We start from the raw sequence: 23,221 nt of genomic DNA, 5'->3' as shown, positions 1-23,221 counted from the left end.
TATAGAACAGTGTGGCTGTGTGTCATAGGCCCTGTACTGTTAACTGCTAATGGAGATTTGGCACAACACACTGTAGCCAGGGGCTGACCCCACTTGTGCAAAATCCTCGGCCGAGGCTGCAGGATCTGGCCCTTGCGGCAGGTAGCGCGTCTTCATCTGCTTTTGTCCTCATCTCCACAAGAGCTAATCACTAGCGGCCCCCAGAACCTTTCAGCCCAAGCCAGCAGACTCGCTCAGGCAGAGACGGGGAGCTCCAGCCTCTGGGGCCTGACTTCAGTGGCGTTTGTGGCTCTTTGTTCAGGGCACTCAGGCGTGCAGCTGAATTCACACACCCTGGCCCCAGCCTCCTGTGGCCGCTTGGGCCCCAGCCACAGCTTTCTTCGGCTGCCAGTCTCGGGCCTGCCCGGCAAACGCAGCAGCGCCTGGCTTGGGCAGGGCCGTGCGGGGGACAATTGCCCTGGCAGCTGAGCGTGGCATCGCCCTTTTAAGAGGGCGCAGCACCCGCCTGCTCCGAGCCGTGCGCAGGTGCAGCCAGGTTCATGTCCTTGCAAAATATACACAAGGCAACGTGCGCTCGGTCGTCGGGATCGCGGCGCGGCGCGGGGGGAAGCACCTCCCTGGTCACAGGGTGCGGCCCGGCCGGGGAGCCCCTGGGCTGGAGCCAGAGCTGGAGCCGAGCAAGCGGGGGGTGCTGGGCACCAGCGCTGCAGGGAAGTCACTGGCCTCGGCCTGGAGCCAGCAGCAAAAACCACAAACAAACCCAGTGCAGGAGAAACAGCCGGGCCGGGTCGGGTCAGCGCCGGGCTGTCCGTGCGGGGCCGGGCCGGGTCAGCGCCGGGCTGTGTCCCTGCGGGGCCAGGATCAGATGCTTCAGAAGAAGTTTTTCCCCCCACACTTGGGAAGTCTGTAGTTAGTTTCTGCCCTGAAGCAGGAGGACACAGAGCACTTATCGATGATAGATGCAGCTAAAGCTACTAACCAAGATCTAGTCCCCCTCCCCCCCAACATCGTCTCAAACAGGAAACCCCCCTCCCCCAATCATCAGAATCCAGATGCAGTGTCACCCCGTGAAAGGTGATGCTAATGTGCAGGGAGTGTTTGAATCTGCCCCTCACCCCTGCCCCCAGTGCAGCCAATCCGCACTGGGCCTAAGTCAGCTCCCAGTCAGGGCAACAGGCCAGTTCTTGGCATGGCTAGACCCAACTTTCATGCCATTCGCCCAGGTGTAAATCCGGAGTAACCCACTGGGCCCAGTTCCCCTTGCGCTCACCCTGGTGTAAATCAGGAGTAACCCACTGGGCCCAATTCCCCTTGCACTCACCCTGGTGTAAATCAGGAGGAACCCACTGGGCCCAATTCCCCTCGCACTCACCCTGGTGCAAATCAGGAATAACCCACTGGCCCTGATTCCCCTCTCACCCACCACGGTGTAAATCGGGAGGAACTGTATGGAACTCGGAGCACAGCTGGTGCAGGAAGGGAGACCCACTCACTGAGACTGCTTCGTTTGCTGCGGCAGTGTCACCCTTTGCCTGAAAGGTGCCAGGCGCTGGTTACTCCTGGAGGTGTTTGGCAGCACCCTGAGCATGCTGCCCGGCCTGGAAATGACTCAGATCCACAGCTTGGCAACGCCCCTTTTTAATTTGATGGCACAACAACTTTGAAAACATATTTCTGAAAATCTCCAGCTAGTAAGATCAACTCCTCCATGGTCTGTTTACACTGAATGGGCCCAGTGCTAAGCTGGCGTAAAGGGAAGTTACTACACTGGTTTACACCAGCCGAGGCTCTGGCCCCCGGAGCATGAGACGTAGCAGGAGGCTGGGGTGTCCCGTTTATATGAGATCTGGTGGCTACAGAACCCCGGGCCAGGCCAGTTTCCTTGTCCCTTGTGAGTGATGCCTGGGGCAGCTGAGAAAGGCTGACTTAGGCCATTGCACAAACAAACCTCTCCTGGAAACTGAAGTCAGCAGCTCCCGGGCTCAGGCCTGGTTCCTCACCCCCCCAACATGCAGCGGGGCCCTTGGCTACATGGATTTAGTCTCCCAGGGTGTCACTGCGATCTCCACTCACCTGCCCACCGAGGATGGGCCACTGGACTGGGGGCTAGTTTGGAGTTTATTGACTAGCTATTTCCTTTCTGCTTTGCTGCATTAATTCTGGAAGAGGAGTGAGTGTGTGTGTGTGCTTGTGTGTCTGTGTGTGCATGTGTTTAGTGCAAAGTTTGCATATAGCATGTGCACAGTGAATGTGTGTGTATATGTGTGCACACAGTGTGTTTGTGTGTGCACAGGGTGTGCATGTGCACAAAGTGTGGGCATGTCAGCATTCCCTGAATCCCAACTCCCTGTTTGTTCACCCCACTTCTCTGGAGCCCCCCTCCCTCAGTCAAGCTAACAGGAGCAGAGCAGTCCTTGGCCATAACAGAGCCTGGCAGGCGTGAATGCAGAGTGTGAGCAGATGGAGAGAGCTGGTGTCTACGGACCAGGGCTGGTGTCAGGGCCGACTCCAGGGTTTTTGCGGCCCCAAGCAGCCACCCCCCCCTCGCAAAACAAAAAATAAACAAACAAAAAAGCCGTGATCGTGATCTGCGGCACTTCGGCAGGAGGTCCTTCGCTCCGAGCTGGAGTGAGGGACCCACTGCCGAATTGCCGCCGAAGAGCCGGACGTGCCGCCCCTCTCTGGTGTGGCCGCCCCAAGCACCTGCTTGGTAAGCTGGTGCCTGGAGCCGGCCCTGGCTGGTGTGTATGGACGAGGGCACACTGCCCAGCCGGTCTCTGTGGATGACCTCAAATCTCAGCCCAGGATCTCGCACTTTCTTATCCCTCTTCTGCAAATGGCTGAGCAGTGGGGGCTGGGAGAGGAACCCAGGAGTCCTGGCTCCCAGGGCCCCTTCTCTGACCACTAGGTCTCACTGCCCCTCACCTGGTAGATGACTCTAATGGGCCTGATGGAGACAGGCGGGGCTGCCCTAGGAGCCGCCCCAGCACCTGCCCTGTGCCCGGGAAGAGCCCTGTCCCTGGCTGCCCACAGGGGCCCGGGTGGGTCCCCCGGCTGGTGGAGAGGCTGCCGTGGCTCCTTTAAGGGCCGCCGCGCTGCGCTGAGCAGGTCTATGGTAATGAGCCTCCCGCAAGCCGCTGCCGCCGCGCCGCAGAACCGGGGCTGCCAGGCAGGGAGAGCGGAGCGGAGTTGGGCCACGGGCGCTCGGGCGGGGGCGGCTCGGTCTCCTAGAACGGGGGGGCGCAGGGAACCGGGGAGCGCAGGGAACCGGGGTCGCGGAGCCGGGGGGCGCACGGGGGCGGGGATCGGGGGGAGGCTGCCGGGGGGCGCAGGGAGCCGGGCGGGCCCCTCTGCCCCGTACCCCGCCGGGCATGAGGCGCGGGGCCGGGCAGAGCCGCTGGAGGAGCCGCCGCTGAAGCGGGAGATGGGCGGTTGCTGCTGCCACCCCAGCCGCGCTCTCCTCCTGCTGCTGGCGCTCGGGGTGCCGCGGCTGGAGGGCGCAGCGCCCGGGTACCACGGGCCGTGCGCTCTGGGGCCCGCGGCCGGGACGCGGCTGATGCTGCTGGACGGGTCCCGGCCGCCGCCGCACTGCGCCCCGCACGCCCTCTGGCTCTGCCCGGCAGGTGCAGCCGGCCTCTGGGCGCACATGTCCGGGCAGGGCTGCGGGGCTGCCGGGGGGAGGGAGCTGCTGAGCCGGCTGCTGCTTCCTCAGGCTCCTGGGGGCAGGAGGTGGAGCTGGGCGCTGTGCCTGGAGCCCGGCTCCCGCATCCCCCTGCCCCCCGCGGCCGCTTGGGGAGGCTGCCGGCCGCGGTGCAGGGTGCGGGGCGCCGGGGGGAGCTTCTCACCCCAGGCCTCGGGGGAGCTGATCCTCCCCGTCCGGGCCATGTGTCTCCGGTCGGGGCACCCGGTGCGCTTGGGGCTGCTGTGCGAGCGGTGCGCGAAGGGGGAAGGGGCGGGGGGGCCCAGGCAGGGGAGGGGCGCTAGGGTCTCGGTCAACTGGAGTCTGGGCCTGAGCTCCCTCAAGCAGCAGGTGGAGCTGGAGAAGCTGCTCCGGGGAGTGGAAGGGGCCCCGGGTGGTGGGAGCAGCCGGAGGAAGCGCAATGTCAACACCAGTCCCCAGTTCCAGCCGCCCACCTACCAGGTGTCTGTGCCAGAGAACAGGCCAGCCGGCACCCCAGTGATCTCTCTGCAGGCCACAGACCCTGACGAGGGCGATGCGGGCCGGCTGCACTACTCAATGGCCGCGCTCTTCGACAGCCGCTCCAACAGCTTCTTTGCCATGGACCCCCAGAGCGGGGCCGTGAGCACGGCCGAGGAGCTGGACCGTGAGACCAAGAGCACCCACGTCTTCCGGGTGACGGCCGTGGACCATGGCACCCCCCGGCGCACAGCCCTGGCCACACTCACCATCCTGGTGAGTGACACCAATGACCACGACCCTGCCTTCGAGCAGCAGGAGTACAAGGAGAGCGTGCGGGAGAACCTGGAGATCGGGTATGAGGTACTGACGGTCAGGGCCACCGACGGGGACGCCAGCACCAACGCCAACATCCTCTACCGGCTCCTCAATGGCGATGGGGCCCACGAAGCCTTTGAGATCGACCCCCGCTCTGGGGTCATCCGCACCAAGGGGCTGGTGGACAGGGAGGCCGTGGAGTCCTACCAGCTCCTGGTGGAGGCCAGTGACCAGGGCAGGGACCCGGGGCCCCGCAGCACCACGGCCACCATCCACATTGCTGTGGAGGATGACAATGACAATGCGCCACAGTTCAGCGAAAAGCGCTATGTGGCCCAGGTGCCTGAGGACGTGGCCGCCAACTCCCACGTGCTGCGGGTGACAGCCACGGACCGGGACAAAGGCAGCAATGCCCTGGTGCACTACAGCATCATGAGCGGGAACACCCAGGGCCAGTTCTACATTGACGCCCAGACGGGCAGCATCGACGTGGTCAGCCAGCTGGACTATGAGCTGAGCAAGGAGTACACACTACGCATCCGGGCCCAGGATGGGGGGCGGCCCCCTCTGTCCAACATCAGCGGGCTGGTCACCATCCAGGTCTTGGACGTCAACGACAATGCTCCCATCTTCGTCAGCACCCCCTTCCAGTCCACGGTGCTGGAGAACGTTCCCCTCGGCTACTCGGTCCTGCACATCCAGGCCATCGATGCGGACTCTGGGAACAATGCCCGGCTGCAGTATGCCCTGCTGGAGGCCGGCCCCAGGTTCCCCTTCGCCATCAGCAACAGCACAGGCTGGATTGTGGTGGCCTCAGAGCTGGACCGGGAGACGGTGGATTTCTACAGCTTTGGGGTGGAGGCCCGGGACCACGGCAGCCCCCCCATGGCTTCCTCGGCCAGCGTCAGCATCACTGTGCTGGACGTGAACGACAACAACCCCGAGTTCACCGCGAAGGAGTACTCTGTGCGGCTGAACGAGGATGCTGCTGTGGGCACCAGTGTCCTGACCGTCTCGGCCATTGACCGGGATGCCAACAGCGTCATCACCTACCAGATAGCCAACGGCAACACCCGCAACCGCTTCTCCATCACCAGCCAGAGCGGGGGCGGCCTCATCACCCTGGCGCTGCCGCTGGATTACAAGTTGGAGCGGCAGTACCTGCTGACTATCACTGCTTCCGATGGCACCCGGCTCGACACGGCCCAGGTCTTCGTCAATGTGACTGATGCCAACACCCACCGGCCAGTCTTCCAGAGCTCCCACTACACTGTCAACATCAATGAGGACCGGCCGGTTGGCACCACAGTGGTGCTCATCAGTGCCACGGATGAGGACACGGGGGAGAACGCCCGTATCACCTACTTTATGGAGGACAGTATCCCCCAGTTCCGGATCGATGTGGACACAGGCGCGGTCACTACCCAGATGGAGCTGGACTACGAGGACCAAGTATCCTACACACTGGCCATCACGGCCCGGGACAATGGCATTCCACAGAAATCAGACACCACCTACTTGGAAATCCTGGTCAATGATGTCAATGACAACGCGCCCCAATTTCTGCGGGACGCCTACCAGGGCTCTGTCTACGAGGACGTCCCGGCCTTCACCAGCGTCCTGCAGGTCTCTGCCACCGACCGGGACTCGGGGCTTAATGGGAGGGTGTTCTATACCTTCCAGGGTGGGGATGATGGGGATGGGGACTTCATAATTGAATCTACCTCCGGCATCGTGCGGACGTTGCGCCGGTTGGACCGGGAGAACGTCCCTCTCTACGAGCTACGAGCCTACGCCGTGGACAAGGGCATCCCGGCCACGAGGACCCCTGTCGACGTCCAGGTGGCCATCCTGGATGTGAACGACAACCCCCCAGTCTTTGAGCGGGACGAGTTCGACGTCTTTGTGGCGGAGAACAGCCCTATCGGCCTGGCGGTGGCACGGATCACGGCCAGTGACCCAGACGAGGGCACCAATGCCCAGGTCATGTACCAGATCGTGGAGGGCAACATCCCTGAGGTCTTCCAGCTTGACATCTTCTCCGGGGAGCTGACAGCACTGATGGATCTGGATTACGAGGCCAAGGCGGAGTATGTCATCGTGGTGCAGGCCACGTCGGCCCCGCTGGTGAGCCGGGCCACGGTGCACATCCGCCTGCTGGACCAGAACGACAACCCCCCCGTGCTGAGAAACTTCGAGATCCTCTTCAACAACTACGTCACCAACAAGTCCAGCAGCTTCCCCAGCGGGGTGATTGGCCGCATCCCAGCCCACGACCCCGACGTCTCGGACACGCTCACCTACAGCTTCGAGCAGGGCAACGAGCTGCACCTGGTGCTGCTGAATCACAGCTCCGGGGAGCTGCGCTTGAGCCGGGCGCTGGATAATAACAGGCCTCTAGAGGCCGTCATGAGGGTGTCTGTCTCAGGTAAGACGCCGGCCGGGCAGAGGGGAGCCTAGCCCAAACTCAGGGACGCATTCAGGTCAGTGGGGTTTTGTCCTGGATGTCCAAGGGGCTGAAGTGTCAGCCAGAGAAGCGGGGAAGGGCCCATTCAGTGTCACGCAGGCCAGAGAGCCCACACCGGGGCCCCGGCTGGAGCAGCGTCTCTTGGATGCAGGCATCCAGCGTCGACGCAAAGACCCCGTGTGAAGTGGAGGCACTCCGGTCCGGGGCAGTCTGCCCAGTGGCTCTGACCTCAGACTTGTAGTGGGGCTAGTGGATATTCCGGGCTGGTGGCCACTTTGTGCCAGGCCCTCTGGCCTCCAGTCCACTTTGAGATTGGGGTGGGGTGGGGGGCTGCATGTTGGTCTCTGCAATTGGCTAAGGCCCAACCAAAGTGCAAACCCCTCAGATCTCTGCTGATCCAGGTGGCTGCCTCCCCTCCCGCCCCTGGCTGGGCTATGCGGGAGGCTGTGGTGGCCTGCCGGGGACACCCCCCTCTATATGTTCAAAACCAACCACCCGGGGCTAGCGCAGGAGGCCATGGCCTTTCCACGGCCGAGCCACCCTCAGCCCAGGGGTCAGCAGAGCCAGGACAGGTGGAGGCTGCCCCACATCCCCCTCTAGCTTCTAGGGTCTCCCCTGGAAGGGCCCCTGGGGGAGCAAGAGCTCTGGGTTCTGGGGCAGGAGGCAGGCATGGGGCCATCGCTGGGGCTGTGCGGCTGCATTGCTCAGGGCTCTGCTACAGAAGTGGCTGGGCCCCCTCAGTGTAATCACAAGGACTGTGTGTGGCTGTGGTATGGGGGCGGTGCCCATGCAAGGGGCGATCCCTATAGCTAGCCAGACAGCTCTAATTTCCCCATGCGCTTGCCCCTGTTCTGCTCCCCTAAATGTAGCTGTAGTGGTGCGGCAGGTGCTGGGGAAAGGGCATGGTACAGGGAGGGGTGCGGTGGGCACCGGGCATGGTGCAGGGAGGGGTGGAGTGGGCACTGGGGGAGGGGCAGGGCGAGGTGGGTGCTGGGTGCAGGGCATGGTGCAGGGAGGGGTCTGGCGGGCGCCGGGGGAGGGGCAGGGCAAGGTGGGTGCTGGGGGTGGGGCATGGTGCGGCGAGGGGTGGGGTGCAGCGGGCACCGGGGGAGGGGCGGGGCGAGGTGGGTGCTGGGGGCAGGGCATGGTGCGGTGAGGGGTGGGGTGCGGCGAGCACCTGGGAGGGGGGGCGCCATCTCACAGCAGCACGGGAGCTGCCTGGGGCGACAGGCGGGCAGATCTGGGCTGGGGGCTGTGACTGTCACACGTGGTCTTTCCACTTCAGTCAGAGCTAGGATCAGGCAGCTGCTGTGTGTCTCCTTTGTGGCCACTCCGGCGGGCCCTGGCACCGGGTGCTTCCGGGTGGGGGCTCTCAGGGATCACTGACCCACTTCTGGCTGGGGACAGGATCTGGATGGTGGGGCAGAGGGGGGGCTGGCTCACAGCCTGCCGGGGGAGCGGCCGAGCCCCAGGGCTTTGCCTTGGCCCTGCCATGGCCAGGAGTTGCTGCCTGGGAGGGGATGACATGCTCAGCCCCAGCCTGCCCGTTCCTGCTGTCTGTCAGCAGTGCTGCCTGGCCCCTCACAGGGTGACCAGGCTGATCCTCCGGGCATGGCTTCTCTTCCCGTGGGCCGGAGAGTGAGGCCCACATCGCCCCAGGGCTTTCGGTGCCTGAGTGCCTTGAAATCAGGGGCTGGGGGCGGATCTGGGCCAGATAGGCCGAGCGTGTGGAACACAGTAGGCCTGCGACAGAGCCAGAGCTGACCACAGGTGTCTCCCCTCCCTGCTAGCCCCTGGCCACTGGGCCACCCTCCCAGCTAGCCTCAGCCATCCTGTCCCACTTTCCCCCAGTCCCCCTGGTGTGGGCATCTCAGCGGAGAAGACAAGATCTGACTGGGCCTGGGGACAAGTTTTGGGGGGGCTGGCCCCAGGGCCGGCTTTAGGACCTGCGGGGCCTGATTCGAATACCTGGCGGTGGTCCGGGTCTTCGGCGGCGGGGGATCCTTGACTCGGCTCCGGGTCTTCCGTGGCACTGAAGGACCCCCCGCCGCCAAAGACCCGGAGCGGACCGCCGCCGAGTGAGTAAAAATTAAAAAATTAAAAAGGCGCCTAAGGGGCCCTCTTAGGCGCGGGCGCGGGGCCCGATTCCGGGGAATCAGCCTAAAGCTGGCCCTGGCTGGCCCGACCCTGCCCTGCCGTGTCACTGCCCATGGGCTAGGGCTGAATCAGAGGCCTCCAGTCTGGGACCTTTCCCCAGCGTGCGAGGGGCTGGCACTGGGCCTGAGAAGCAGGGCGGGGTGTGTGAGTAAACACTTAGCCAGGCCTTCCCTGCACAGGCTTGGAGTCAGGGCCTGCCCACCATCTCCTGCTCCCGCCTTGGGATTTCCCCTGCACTAGTTGGTGCTTGTCGGCGTCTTGCTTGGGCCACTGTTCTGCCAGCTTGCTGCTGGGGGCCACGGAGCTGCGTCAGCGTCCGCGGAGGGGGCAGTGCCCACGTGCCCCCCCCCCACGGTGCCATGCTGGGGAGTCTGCAGCTGTAGCAGTGAGGCGCCGGGCGCGGCCGGCCAAGGCTGTTGCTGGGGCTATGTGGGGCTGAGGAGAGGGTGTGGCAGGCTGGGATGAGCCGTGGCAGGACGCAGCACCGGGGGGACTGTACGTACCGTAGGGGTGGGGGAAGCTGCTGAAGCTGCATTTCTGTGATCTGCGCCATGTGGCCAGCCTGGATCCCTTTCCCCAGCCCAGCGGGGCCAGCGGTGTGAATGGGCGCTAGCCAGAGTCTTTCCAGCTGCGGCCTGGGCCCAAAGCTCTGTTGGATTGGTGCTGCCTGACTGTTGTCTGGGCTGCTCTCGGAGTCCCAGGGCCTGGCTGGCCCGGCCCGACTTTGCTGGCGTGGGGTGGGGTGGGGAGGGATATCTCCCCACTGCAGCAGGGGGTGTTCACCCAGGACCGGCTCCATGGTTTTTGCCCCCCCAAGGGGGGGAAAAAAAAAAAAAGCCGTGATCGCAATCGCGATTGGCGGCACTCCAGCGGCAGCTCCACCACGCTGCTTTCTTCTTCGGTGGGAAGTTGGCGGCAGGTGCTTCCCTCCGAGAGGGACCCGCCGCCGAATTGCCGCCGAACAACCCGACGTGCCGCCCCAAGCACCTGCTTGCTGGGCTGGTGTCTGGAGCCAGCCCTGTGTTCACCCACCCGACCTGCCAGCCGCCGACAGCGTGGGGACAGGGCCCTGCTGGAGCCCTGCAATCGAAGGGACCCTCCTTAAAGCTGCCGAAGGTTCGCTCTGGGGCCAGCCTGCTGGGACCAGCTTGCAGCTGCAGGCTGTGGGCGGCTAGGGAGCAGCTGTGCCTGAGTCCTGCAATTAGCCTCTCCATGGGGGGGCTGCGCCGTGCACCTGCTGGGTTGGGGGAGGGATCCGAGCAGGTAGGCGCTGGGCTGGGGCCACTCTCGCTGCGAGGGGGGCTGGTGATTAGCGCAGTCGCAGCTGGGCCCCCTGCCAGGGAGGTCTCAGCTGGGGCTGTGCTGCGAGGTGTTAATAGCTCAGACATGCGGCAGCTTTAACCTCCTGTCAGCACCCCTGCCCCGGGCTCAGGCTGGGCCGGCTCTGGGAGACGCAGCCGAGCCCTGCTGCTAAAGGGGTGGGGGCTGGCGCCTCTCCTGGCAGATGCAGCGGGGGAGCCATTCCCCAGCCCTACCACCAGCCTGGCTCGGGGGGGTGGTGCCCAGCTCGGGACGAGCCTGAGAAAGGGGCTGGGGGCCCGTCCATGCATTAGGTGGGGGGTTGATTGGGGCTGGGGGAAGAACCGGTGCTAGAGCCCACTGGGAGTCAGGTGCCTATCTGCCTTTGAGGGTCTGGGCTTGAGCCTCTCCACAGGAGACGAGCCCGAAAACACCTCGGCCCCCTTGGGTCCCTGCAATGGGCCCGTCTCCACCAGCAGGACGCGGGAGCAACCCACTGGAGCCAGCCTGGAGGAGTGGAGTGGACAGCAGCTTCCCCCCACTGCCTGGTGCATGGGGCTGGGGGAGAGAGCCGGGGCTGCGGGGCCAGTGACTGGCGCTCTGAGGAAGGACTTGCTATGCTGTCCCCCTCCATCCTGACCCGCAGCTCCCCCCATTGGGCCAGCTCCAAGCTGCATGGAATAACCCAGCAGTTTTCAGCTGTGTCTGTGTTCCCACGGGATGCACCTCCACCCGTCACACTCGTCCTGCTGCTCCCCCTAAGCCAGGGGCATGGCTGCATCTGCCCCAGCACAAAGCCCAGGGCGTGAGGGAGAGTGGGTGGAGGCTGAGGGGTGGCGGGGGCTTGGTGGCAGCTAAGACACTCGAACCATCTGCTCGCTGTTGGGGCTGCAGGCAGAGGCCTGGCCGCCCACGAGCTGCTCACGGAGCCCTGGGAGCGCCTCTGCCTGGCCCTGCTCTGGGCGAGGGCTGCCGCTGAGGGAAGAGGGGCACTGGGGGGCGGCCTAGGGGATTGGTGGGCCGAGAAGCCAGGAGATTAGCCCAGCTCGACCTATATGGCTTAGGAAGGGGTGGGGCCCAGAGGGGCACAGGAGCCTTGAATGGGAAGGAGCAGATTGCTGCCATAAGCTGCTGGAGAGACGTGAAATAGGTCAGGGGCATCTGGCACCCCAGCGAGGCCCATCCCCCAGGCATCTGGCGCTGTCCCTAGACCTGCCCCATCAGCCACTTCATGAGGCAGCACTGGGGGGCTGGCAGGGGAAGGTGGCATGGGCACAGCCTGCGGGGCTGGGAAGAGCTCTCCTGGGCTGGGCGAAGTGAAGGCTTGTATGACCTGGGGCTGAGCAGAGGGGCGCCTGTTCCCTCCAGGGCGGGGACCAGCCCCCCATATGCCCAGGACAGCCACACCGGGGAGCAGCTTGCAGGAGCTGGGAGGAGGGCGATGGACATGCTGGGGTGTCAGGCTGGAGGGCACCCCAGAGCCCAGCCCCGTTCGCAGGGAGATCAGGGGAGCTGAGATGGGGGGTGCGAGGATACCAAAGCCAGGGGGGTGGCAAACACCATCCCAAGTTGTGATGCGGGGCCCGGAGCCGCGCCCCAGAGAGGTTCCTTCCTGCCAAATGGCTGTGAAGACGAGAGCTTTTCTCCCCACGTTCCTGTGGGAAATGAGCATGTGCGTCCAGCCAGGCTGGGGGGCGTGGTGGGACATGGGAGGGGGGCTGGATGTGACATGAGGATCACCAAGGTCTGGGACCCTGGGGTCCAGTGGGTTAGATCGGGGGAGGGGAGAGCTGGGAGTCAGGACTCCTGGGTTCTGTTCCCAGTTCTGGGATGGGAATGGAGTCTGGTGGTTAGAGCCAGGGTAGTGATGCCCGGGTTCTCTCCCTGCATCTAGGAGGGAAGTGGGTCTAGTGCAGGGGAGCTGGGAGTCAGGACTCCTGGGTTCTGTTTCTGACAGCCATTGATGCTCTGTGCCTCGGTTTCCCCACTGCTGACATAAGGATGAAGCCACCTGTCAGGGTGGAGGCTCTTAGTGGCTGTTTATCAAGCATTTGGCAAGGAGCAGAGCATCGGGGGTCGTGTTCCCGCTGCTGGCTGGAGCGACGTGCATGTCTGTCGGGGGCAGTAGTCTGGGGGACCCCAGGGCGCTGCGTATGGGGGTAAGGAGGCATAGCCCCTGTGCAAAGGCAGTATTTCTGTTCCAGCCGAGGGGCAGGGCGGGGGCTGTGGCCTGGGCCCACGAAGGGTGGGCTGAGGGGGAGGGGCTGAGAGCTCCCAGGGTCCAGGCTGGAGAATGGCTGGGGGAGCCTTGAAGCTGTGTCGGTGGCCACTCGGTTGTGTCCTTATGCTATGGGCAGCTGGGCGATGAGTGGCAGAGACCCCAGGGCTCTGGCCAGCTGGGAGGTGGCACACTGGCAGTGCCAGGGAGGGGATCCCTTGCTCTGTTGGGTGCCTGGAACATGCCGTGATACCTGGTCTGGACAGGGTTGGGGGAGCTGTCTGCTTGGGGCTGGCCAGTGCTGGGGGTTGGGGAGGAAATTGGGGATGGGGCTCCCACTTCCTGTTGTGGGGCTCGGGGGGGGGGATTGGCATGCTTGTCCTTCCTTAGAAACGCCCCCCCACAGAGTGAACCATTTCCACCGTGGGGCAGGGGCTGGGTGGACCCAGAAGAGGGGGGCCCAGGGCAGATGTGATCCCCACTGATCTCAGCCCAGTCTCTAAGCCCACCGAGGGCGCGGTGGGGTGGGTGTGGGGGTTCTGCCCTCTAGGAAAGGAAGGGCTGGAGCCCAGCCCCAGGTGGGAAGCTCAGGGCAGCGCTGGGATCTCTGGGCCATCTGCCAATCAGGTGCTGCTTGGATTGTGCTGCGCACTGAGCCGAGGGCACCTGAGTCTTGCCACTGCCTGGGTCCTGCTCATCCTGCGCCCATCAGCGGGCACACGGGGGCCAGGCCCTTCCCGCCTGCACGTCTCCACTGACCTCCAGCCCTTCGCTGAGCCCTGCCTCCCTTGCCCCCTGCTCTGGGTCCAGAGCAGCGACCAGCAGGCTAAGCTTGCTGCTGGCTGGCTGCGGTGGAGCCGCAGGGCCCTTTGCTGGGGTGAGATTGAGCCTGGCTCCCGGCAGCGGGGGTGACTCTCGAGGGCCCGGCATGACCAGGCTGCAGCATCGAGCAGCGCGGTAATGCCTGTTTGCCGGCCTCTGGTGGAGCCGCTCATTGTGCTGAGCTGGCCAGTTTAGCTTGGTCTTTGTTCAGACGCTGCCCGGGTCCTGCTGAGCGCTGGCTGGGGAAGTGGACTTGTCAGACAATGCTCCAGCTGGGGAGAGCGAGAGATGGTTGGGCTGCTGCTTTTCTGTCACTGAAATGCCCCGATTTTGGCTGGAACCCCCGGCCTGTCAGGCTCTCACCTTCCCCAGGGCCTCGCTGGTGTCTGGAGAGAGCAGACACTGTGGGGAACCCCAATGTCCCCTGGGACACAGCGCTGGGCTTGTGAGTGTACGTCAGGGGCAGGCCGGCATGCCAGCCCGTCCCCGTCCCCTCCAGCTTGGCCGGTGCCTGACAGGAACCAGTCTGGTCCGTGCCTGGCAGGCACCTCCTGCCAGCCGCACAGCCTCCGCGGCTGGAAGGGGGATATTGGGCCGGTAGCCTGGTCTCTGAGCTTGGCCCCGTTCTCCTAGCTCTGGCCCATCCCAGTGTCTTACTGACACCTGGAAGCCAAAATAACCCTTCGCGTCCCAGCCCAGCTCCTGCCTGTGTGGCCTGGCCTGGGCACAGGTATTTACACCTCTGCTCCACCGCAGAGTCAGGGCTGTGTGCCAGCCGGAGCTGATCCCTGGTATCCCGGAGGCAGCTGCCCCCAGGCAGCTGGGCCAGCTGGGCTGGGCTGCAGGGGGCGCTGTGCTGTGTGGGGGGCTGTGCTGTGGGGGGTGTAGGTAGGGTGCTGAGGGGGATGCTGTGCTGTGTGGTGGGTCTGTGCTGTGGGGAGCTGTACTGTGGGGGGCACAGGCAGGGCGCTGTGGGGAGGTCTGCGCTGTGGGGGGCAGTGTGGGGGGAGGTCTGCGCTGTGGTAATGCTGGGCTGTGGGGGACGGGGTCTGTGCTGTGTGGGGCGCTGTGGTGGGGTCTGTGCTGTGTGGGGCAGTGTGTGGGGGGTCTGCGCTGTGGGGATACTGGGCTGTGGGGGGGTCTGCGCTGTGGGGGGCACAGGCAGGGCGCTGTGGGGGGGTCTGCGCTGTGTGGGGCAGTGTGTGGGGGGTCTGTGCTGTGGGGATACTGGGCTGTGAGGGGTCTGCGCTGTGTGGGGCGCTGTGGGGATGCTGTGCTGTGGGGGCCACAGGCAGGGTTCCTCCTGGATCATTAATGGTTCCTGCCCCTCTGGCTCTGGGGGGCAGGGGCGGCGCTGGCGGAGCTGGTCTCGGCAGTGGGCTGTGTGGGGCGGAGCAGGGAGACACCCTCCACCCCGGTAACTCAACTGTGCTGTTCTCTCCCCAGCCTGGCCAGGCCTGTGACTGTGCGTTAGCTGCCAGCTGCATGGGCCAGGGATGCCCTTGATGCCATCCCGGGGGTGCCCTTGATGCCATCCCGGGGCTCTGTTGCCCCCTGCTCACAGAGGGCACCTGGGGCTCGGGGCTTTACACCCCTGGGGTCTGGAGTGGGAGGGGTTCAGGACCCTGGGGTCCCTCCTTTAACCCCTCCAGCGCTGGTGCAGCCAAGTCCTGAGCTGGACACAGAGGCCTTGGGCCCAGCTCTGTCGGCCTGCCCAGCCCGGCGCTGTGCCCGGCAACGGCCTGGTCTGAGTCCAGCAAGGAACCTCCCTTCTGCCAGGGGCCCCCAGCGTCCAGGCCCTCAGAGACTCGCATGGTACCCCGTCGGGTAGGCCAGGGCGGGACCCAGCATGTCTGGGGGGAGAGTCACGGAGTGGGGGGCTGGCAGGAGAGTTTGGGGGGGGGATGTCCTTGGAGTGTAACCAGCCAGAGCTGGAGTCAGTGAGTCTGCCCCCCCCCATGTGTCCGAGGCTAGCGTGGGCTGGCAGGGCCTAAGGCCACACATCAAGGACAGACGTGGAGGGGGCATCAGCCAGATGCCCCAGATGGTCCCCACCCCAGTCCCCACGCAGTGGGTGCCTGACGGGGGCATCACCATGGGGCCATTGTCTCCATGGTGATCCACATGGGAACCCTCATCACTCAGCCCCCCCCCCCCATCTGGTGCCAGAGGATCCGGCTGCAGCCACATCCCTGTGACCCCTCCAGAGATGGGGGGGGGAAGAGCGGGCGGGGAGGGGCCCTTTCTTCTCCTGCACAGCGACACAAAGGCGGGGCGGGGCGGCCGGGCACAAAGGGGTTCGGGGCACCGGGTCAGAAAGCGGAAGAATGAGCCGGGGACTAGAGAATGGGGGCAGCTCCCCCTCCCCTCCCCCACCGGCCTTCCTGCCTTGCCAGCCCCACAGTGCCTCCCCCAGCTCTCCACCCTCAACCCCTGATCCCCCTTCAGCTCCCCATCTGTCACCTTCCCCCGCTCACCCCAGAGCCCCTTCCCCAGTTCCCCGTGGGCCCCCCAGTCCCTTGCCACCCCTTCAGCCTCCCCCCTCCCCAGCTGCCTCCCCCCCAGGCTGAGCGTCCTGCTGCCCGGGGAAGGGGGCGTTTGTCTCGTGAGTCAGAGAGAAGAGAACCGAGCCCGAGGAACAAAAGCCTCCCCTACATAGCTGGCTCTTTCCTGCGGCCACCATGGCAACCCAGCGCGGCCAGCCAGAGCCACAGGCCGCTGGGCAGGGGCTGGGCACGCGGGGGGCCGAGGGCAGCAGGGCACGCTCCCACTCCCTCGCCTGCCCGCTCTCCCCAGGGCCGTGTCTCAAAGAGGCTGGGGCTGGCAGCTGCTTGGCAGTGAGGGGCTGGCAGCACCAGTCACTGGGCCATAGGGGGCTGGCAGGGCCCCCATGGGGCAGGTTAGAAGGCTGAGCTGGGAGGTTGTGGGGCTTGAGCACTGGCTGTTAGTCCCCAGACACTTGGGTTTGAATCTCACTGGGCTGGCATGTGGCATGACACTGGGTTTAGGCGTGTTCCCCAAATGGCCGTTGGATCACAGAGAGGTGGGACTGGAGGGGCCGCGGGGGTCACCAAACCCAGCAGCCTGCGCTGAGGCAGGGCCAAGGGAACCTCCACCACCCCGGCAGGCATTTGTCCAGCCTGGACTCAGCCCCGCATGACGAGGATCCCACAGCTTCCCTGGGTGGGACTGCCCTGGCAGGCTGTTTTCCTCGGCTCCAGCCTAAACCGGCCTCACTGCAATTTACACCCGTGCTTCTTGTTCTGGCCCCAGCAGTGAGGGAAACAGGGTATCAGCAGAGCTGGGGGGGGTGGGCAGGGGGCTGCGGGTCGGGGCTGGCAGAGCTGAGGGGGGCCCAGGGCTGGGCTAGCAGGGGCTGTGGGTCGGGACTGAGGGGAACTGGCTGAGCTGAGGGGGGCAGGGCTGGGCTAGCAGGGGGCTGCGGGTCGGGACTGAGGGGAACCGGCAGAGCTGGGGGGGGGCCAGGGCTGGGCTAGCAGGGGGCTATGGGTCTTGACTGAGGGGAACCGGCAGAGCTGGGTGGGGCCAGGGCTGGGCTAGCAGGGGGCTGCGGGTCGGGACTGAGGGGAACTGGGAGAGTTGTGGCAAGCTGGGGGCTAGGGGGACCCTTGTGTGCGCTCAGCCTTTGTCTCTAGCTGGGTTTGAGCTGTTCCAAACCCCTGCGGACTCAGCCCAGCTTTTCACTGAACCCCTGTGTGCTGGGGAGCCGAGCGGACGCCTGGTCCTGGCGCGTGAGCTCCAAGTCGCTGTGGCCGAGGGGGAAGTTCTGTGAGGCTGCACAGACCCAGTGAGCGGCTGGGCCCGGCCTGGCACAGGAGCCACCCAGGCTGGGCAATTGGGGACTGCGCTGGGGGGATTCCCAGGAAGCCAGCGCAGGGCTGGGTCACTGGGCAGGGGCCTGTGCTCCAGGACACACCTCTGGTGTCAGAGCCGGCAGGGGAAGATGAGGGGTGCAGGGATGTGGCATCACCCCCCCGGTCCAGCCAGGCTCAGCCTTGGGCCAGCAGAACCTTCTGTCTCTGGGCTGCTGGTCCCGCTCCAGGGCAGGCTGGTACCATCTGTGCTCTGTTTGCTGGGCCCTGCATGTAATGAGCTCGCTGGGGCTCAGCACAGGCCAGGTGTCTGCACAGTGGGGCTCTCTGCCTGGGCCACTGAGCGGGGGCTGCACAGAGAGGAGCTGGGGTTACGGGCTGTCCCAGCACAGGGCCTGGGCCCTGAGGCAGAGCTGGCTCTGCCCTGGGGTCGGGACTGGGAAGGGCAGGCTGGGCTATGCCCCCCAGGGCCCTGAGAGCCCCTCAACCTGCGCTGTCCGCGCCAGACCCTGCTCCCCTGCCTGATGGAGGGAAGGGCCCTAGCACGGTGCACCAGGAGCAGGGGGAGATGGGGCACTGCCTGGTGCCAGCCCTGCCTTCAGCCCCTGCAGCAGGAGGAGGAGGGGTTCCGAGCCTGGGCCCTGCTGAGCCCGGGGCCCTGCCTGTGGGCGCAGGGGAGATGCGCTGGCAGTTGCCATGGCAGCCGTTGTCCTTTGTCAAACAATGAATAGAGCTAGGAAAACGTGCATATTTCAGGAGGGTCTGCTAGAGCCGGCTCCACCCAGCTCTGCGGGTGCCCCTCACTCCTGACCCGCAGCCCCTGCCATCCCAGCCCTGGGCTCCCCCCACACACAGCTCCACAGGTGCCCCTCACTCCCAACCCGCAGCCCCTGCTATCCCAGAGCTGGGGGGAGCCACAGCCCCCTGCCATCCCAGCCCTGGGCTCCCCCCAGCTCTGCTAGTGCCCCTCACTCCCGACCCCCAGCCCTGGCCATCCCAGCTCTGGGCTCCCCTCACACACAGCTCCGCAGGTGCCCCTCACTCCCAACCCGCAGCCCCTGCTATCCCAGCCCTGGGCTCCCCCCAGCTCTGCCAGTGCCCCTCACTCCCGACCCGCAGCCCCTGCCATCCCAGCCCTGGGCTCCCCCTAGCCCCCAGCTCTGCCGGTGCCCCTCATTCCCAACTCTCAGCCCCCTGCTATCCCAGCCCTGGGCTCCCCCCCCACAGCTCTACAGGTGCCCCTCACTCCCAACCCGCAGCCCCCTGCTACGCCAGTGCTGGGCTTCCCACACACACACAGCTCCACCAGTGCCCCTCACTCCGGACCCGCAGCCCCCTGCTACGACAGTGCTGGGCTCCCCCCCGCCCCCGCTCCGCTGGTGCCCCTCACTCCGGATCGGCAGCCCCCGCTACGCCAGTGCTGGGCTCCTCACACACACACACACAGCTCCGCCGGTGCCCCTTACTCCTGACCGGCAGCCCCGCTATCCCAGGCCCAGGGAGGCCACCTGGTGTGGAGTGTGAAAAGGCCCCTGTGGCCAGGAGTGTTTGTCAGCCCCTGCCCCAGGCATCTGAGGCATCCGCACTCCAGCCCAAGAGCCCTTCAGCGCTGGGCACCCAGGGCCCCATGTTTGCTGAGCCATTGGCTGCCTGCTCCGGGGCGTGGGGTGTCAGGCGGGGCTTGGCCCAGGAATGTCTCATCTGGGAGGAGGGGGGGCAGGTAAGGAGGGCCTGAGGGGAGGGGATCAGCCTGCTGGAGCAGGAGAATCGGGAGCCTGGGGGGGGGGGGGGCCTGAGGCTGGGGGAGTGAATTCCAGGATGGATGTAGCTGAGACAGACATGGGCTGGGTGCTGGGCACTCAGTAAATATCTCCTGCAGGGGAGTGTGACGCGGCCGCTCTGCCCATGCTCTATAGGTCGTGGGCGGGGGGGGGGGAGTGTGGGCATGGGCTCCCTGCACGTGGCCTCCCCGCTGGTCAGGCGGGGCCATTGTGGGGCCAAGCGGCCCTTCCTCATTTTCTCCTGCAGCCTGGTGGGGGTGATGACCTTTGACCTCCTTGATGAGGTCACGACCCCGGGCCCCCCTCCTATTGTGTTTGATTCGTCGCAGCTTTGGAAACAGGACCCATGGACTATGCCAGGGCCTCAATCCTTTCCCCCTTAAGCTTGGCCCTCACAGCCTCAGGCCCCTCTCACATACATCCAGGCTCCACCCCAGACGGGCAGAAAGATTCTGCAGAACTGACTGGCAGTGAAACAGCCAGGCCTGGATTGAACGTGTCACCATTAGGCTTCAGAGTGAATGCCGGCAGCAGTGAATGAGAGCAGTTCACATCACCCTGAGACGGGTGTTTGGGGGCAGCTCTCTGGAGCCTCAGTCAGGCAGGACCGCACAGATGTGTAACTCTGCTCTCCAGGCTCTGTGTGCATGCCTCCTCAGTGCCTCACCCTGTCCGGGGGCATCTGTTAGCCCCCCGGCTCAGCCCCCCTCGCTCAGTTCATGGTGCTGGATCCTCGCCTTGCATTTCCACAATGAAATGTCACGGTGCCCAGGAGTGGCTCCTTGCCAAGATGACGTGGTGCTGCTGGGCTGCAGCCACCTCTGCGGGGAGGCGCACGTGAGGAAGGGGGAATGTGGATGTTGGCACCAGGGCAAAGTCCCCATTCCTAAGGAAGGTGCCTTCAGATTTTTGTGGTCTGGACTGAGTAAAGGGCTGGGAGTCAGGACTCTTGTGGTCTGTCCCTGGCTCTGGGGGGGGGCTGTGAGGGCTAGTGATTAGATCAGGACTCTGGCATTGACTTCCTGGGTGACATCAGGTGAGTCACTCTCCCACGCTGTAAAAGCAGCAAAGAATCCTGTGGCACCTTATAGACTAACAGACGTATAGGAGCATGAGCTTTCGTGGGTGAATACCCACTTCTTCGGATACACGCTGTGCCTCAGTTTCCCCAGCTGTCCAGTGGGGGTGATGCTACTGACCCGCCTTTGCACAGTGCTTTGAGGTCCCTGGCTGAAACAGTGCTAAGAGTTGTGATGAACTGGTGTGTGTGTGAAAGAGAGAGAGACAGAGACTGCTGCCCTCTGCTGGACGCTCAGCTGTGTGTCATAGCCCCACACTGCTTCTATTTGAGGGAGGTTCTCCACAGAGAGAAGCCTCACTGCTATGGCATGGAGAAGCACGATGAGCCCCACGTGCAGCATGTGACCCTTCCCCTCAGTGCCCCCAGGGCTCGGGGGCAACTCGTGCAGGTCAGCGAGAGAGGCGGCTCCCGTGGCCAGAACTAACCTGCCACAGAGCGCGGCCGGGGCTGAGCTGCTGGACCCAGATGAGATGGGCAAGGCCTGGTGAGGGCAGACTGGCTCTGGAGGGTGGAGTGGGGGGGAAAGACCGGCTCTGGGGGGGCCGGTGAGGGCAGACCAGCTCTGGGAGGCTTGGGGGGGCAGACCGGCTTCGGGGGGCCGGTGAGGGCGGACCAGCTCTGGGAGCCTGGGGCGGGGGTGGGGTTAGACCGGCTCGGGGGCTGGAGATGAGAGAGCAGCTCCACTCGCCCTGCTTAGCCCCTGCCGGCCTCTCCCCCTCCCCCTTGCCCCCAGTCTGTCCCAGGTGGCAGCCCTTGGAGCTGGGGTGGGAATTGACCTCACGCTGGAGAAGCAGCAATGACAGGGCCTTTAGACTCCTGGGTCCTATTCCCTGCTCTGCTCCCAACCTGCTGCGTGAGCTGGGGCAAATTGCGTTCCTCTGGGCCTCAGTTTCCCCATCTGTCACCTAGGACTGATGCTGACCCGCCTGCCTGTGGTGCACTGGTGAGAACCACCCCCCGCCAGCTGCTCTTCCTGCCCCCCCTTTGCCGCCCCCAGTTCCCTGCTTAGGAAGGGCAGGCTGGGGCCATGGACGGGTGGGGCCTGTGCCCAGGAGTCTGTCTGTTCAGGGGCTGAGCCCGGCATCCATCCATCCAGAAGCTGTGCCTGGGATTGTCTGTTTGTGTGGGAGCTGTGCTGGGGCTGTCTGTGTGGGGGCTGTGCTGGGGCATTCCTCGTGCCCTCTGCGCTGGGCCGGGGGTATGTGTCGGGGGGTTTTGTAGCAAACAGTCTCAGACCCTGGCACAGCAGGTTTTTGTTGGGTTTCCAGTGAGGCTGGTCAGTGATTGGCAGCGTGGTCTGTCATGTCCCCTGGGCTGGGAGCCAGGCAGATACCGACTAGCCAGGGGGCATAACCTGGTAGCCACAGGCTGATGTGAGCTAGGAGTTGAGGGAGCCCCCAGTGAGGTTCAGCGTGTGAGAAAGGCCCCCCAGCTGCTGGGGAAGTGGTTTCTACTGGGTGTTGGCTGCCAGCCATCTGCCTTGGCACCAGGAGCGCCACCAGCTTTTTTGCCGCCCTAGGTGGCGGAAGGTCCCGCCCCCGGAATACCGACGACGACCGGGGCTGTCGAAGATCTGGCTGCCTCGGTCGCCGCCCCCCAAATGTTAATGGTCGCCTAATGGGTTGCGCCAGCCCTGCTTGGCACTTGCTGGCCCTGGGCCACTGGCCCACAGCTGCTGGCCTCATGTGCAGGAGAGCACCCGCCGAAATGCCCCTTCTGAGCCCCAGGCCTTGCAGGGGCTGCGCGGGGGCAGGGGGAGACACGGTCGGAGACCAGCAGGCTGGAGGTTGCAGAGGGAAGCCCGGTGTCCTGGCGCCACTGCCTGGGGGCCTATTTGAAGACACAACCCATGTGCCCTGTGTGCCCACGGCCACCCCCAGCTCTGCTGGTGCCCCTCACTCCCGACCCGCAGCACCTGCTATCCCAGCCCTGGGCTCCCCCACCCCCCAGCTCTGCCAGTGCCCCTCACTCCCGACCCGCAGCATCTGCTAGCCCAGCCCTGGTGGACTCTGGAGCTGTAGAAAGCCTGTTCCCATGGCAGGCTCAGCCCCAGCCCCTCCGGGCGCCGTTCACCCCTTGCCCTCGTCTCTCGGCAGACGGCGTGCACAGCATGGCGGCTCAGTGCACCCTGCAGGTGACCATAGTCACGGACGAGATGCTGACCAACAGCATCACGCTGCGCCTGGAGAACATGTCCCCGGAGCGGTTCCTGTCACCACTGCTGGTGCTCTTCCTGGAGGGGGTGGCGGCCGTGCTCTCGGCCCCCCGCCACCACGTGGTGCTCTTCAACATCCAGAACGACACGGACGTGCCGGCCGCCCACATCCTCAACGTCAGCCTGTCGGTGCTGCTGCCGGGCGGGACCCGCGGGGGGCGCTACATCCCCTCCCAGGATCTGCAGGAGCGGCTCTACCTCAACCGCACACTGCTGGCCGCCATCTCCGAGCAGCGGGTGCTGCCCTTCGACGACAACATCTGCCTACGGGAGCCCTGCGAGAACTACATGCGCTGCGTCTCCGTGCTGCGCTTCGACAGCTCCGCGCCCTTCCTGGCCTCCGCCACTGTCCTCTTCCGGCCCATCCACCCCGTCAGCGGCCTGCGCTGCCGCTGCCCCGCCGGCTTCACCGGCCACTACTGCGAGAGCGAGATCGACCTGTGCTACTCCAGCCCTTGCGGCCGCAATGGGCGCTGCCACCGCCGGGAGGGCGGCTACACCTGCCACTGCCAGGCCGGCTTCACCGGTGAGTGGGAGAGGGGCCGGGCCGGGGCGGGAAGGGCTCCTCTGTCTATCCCTACACAAGCCTCTGTCTGTCCGGCCAGCCCCGGCCGTACCCCCACCCGGCCATCTCCAGCCGTTTCCCCCTCTGTCCATCCGTCCCCGTCCTTGCCCCTGTCCAGCCATCCCATCCGTACCGTCCGGCCACCCTCCTCCGTACCCCCGCCCAGCCATTTCCAGCCGTACCCCCCTCTGTCTGTCTCCGTCCATGCCCCGTCCAGCCATCCCATCCGTGCCGTCCGGCCAGCCCCCTCCATACCCCCCTCCGTACCCCCATCCAGCCATCCGTCTCCACCTCCAGGGGCCTCTGCTGGCTGGCTCGGAGGGCTGG

General features: G+C 65.2%; 1 protein-coding gene across 1 annotated transcript in view; it reads left to right on the top strand.

The window, feature by feature from the left end:
• The first annotated feature begins 3,646 nt into the window (after positions 1–3,646).
• LOC112125774 (cadherin EGF LAG seven-pass G-type receptor 2) overlaps positions 3,647–23,221 on the top strand; it is a 64,807-nt gene continuing 45,232 nt past the window's right edge. The window contains exons 1-2 of the mRNA XM_026663011.1: positions 3,647–6,884; positions 22,211–22,855. Of these exons, the coding sequence (XP_026518796.1) occupies positions 3,647–6,884; positions 22,211–22,855 (3,883 nt within the window). The remainder of the gene's footprint in view (positions 6,885–22,210; positions 22,856–23,221) is intronic.

This window comes from Terrapene carolina, unplaced genomic scaffold (genome assembly GCF_002925995.2).
Source record: "Terrapene carolina triunguis isolate 2854851 unplaced genomic scaffold, T_m_triunguis-2.0 Scaffold31888, whole genome shotgun sequence".
NCBI lineage: Eukaryota > Metazoa > Chordata > Testudines > Emydidae > Terrapene > Terrapene triunguis.
This window is presented reverse-complemented; position numbering and strand designations above follow the sequence as displayed.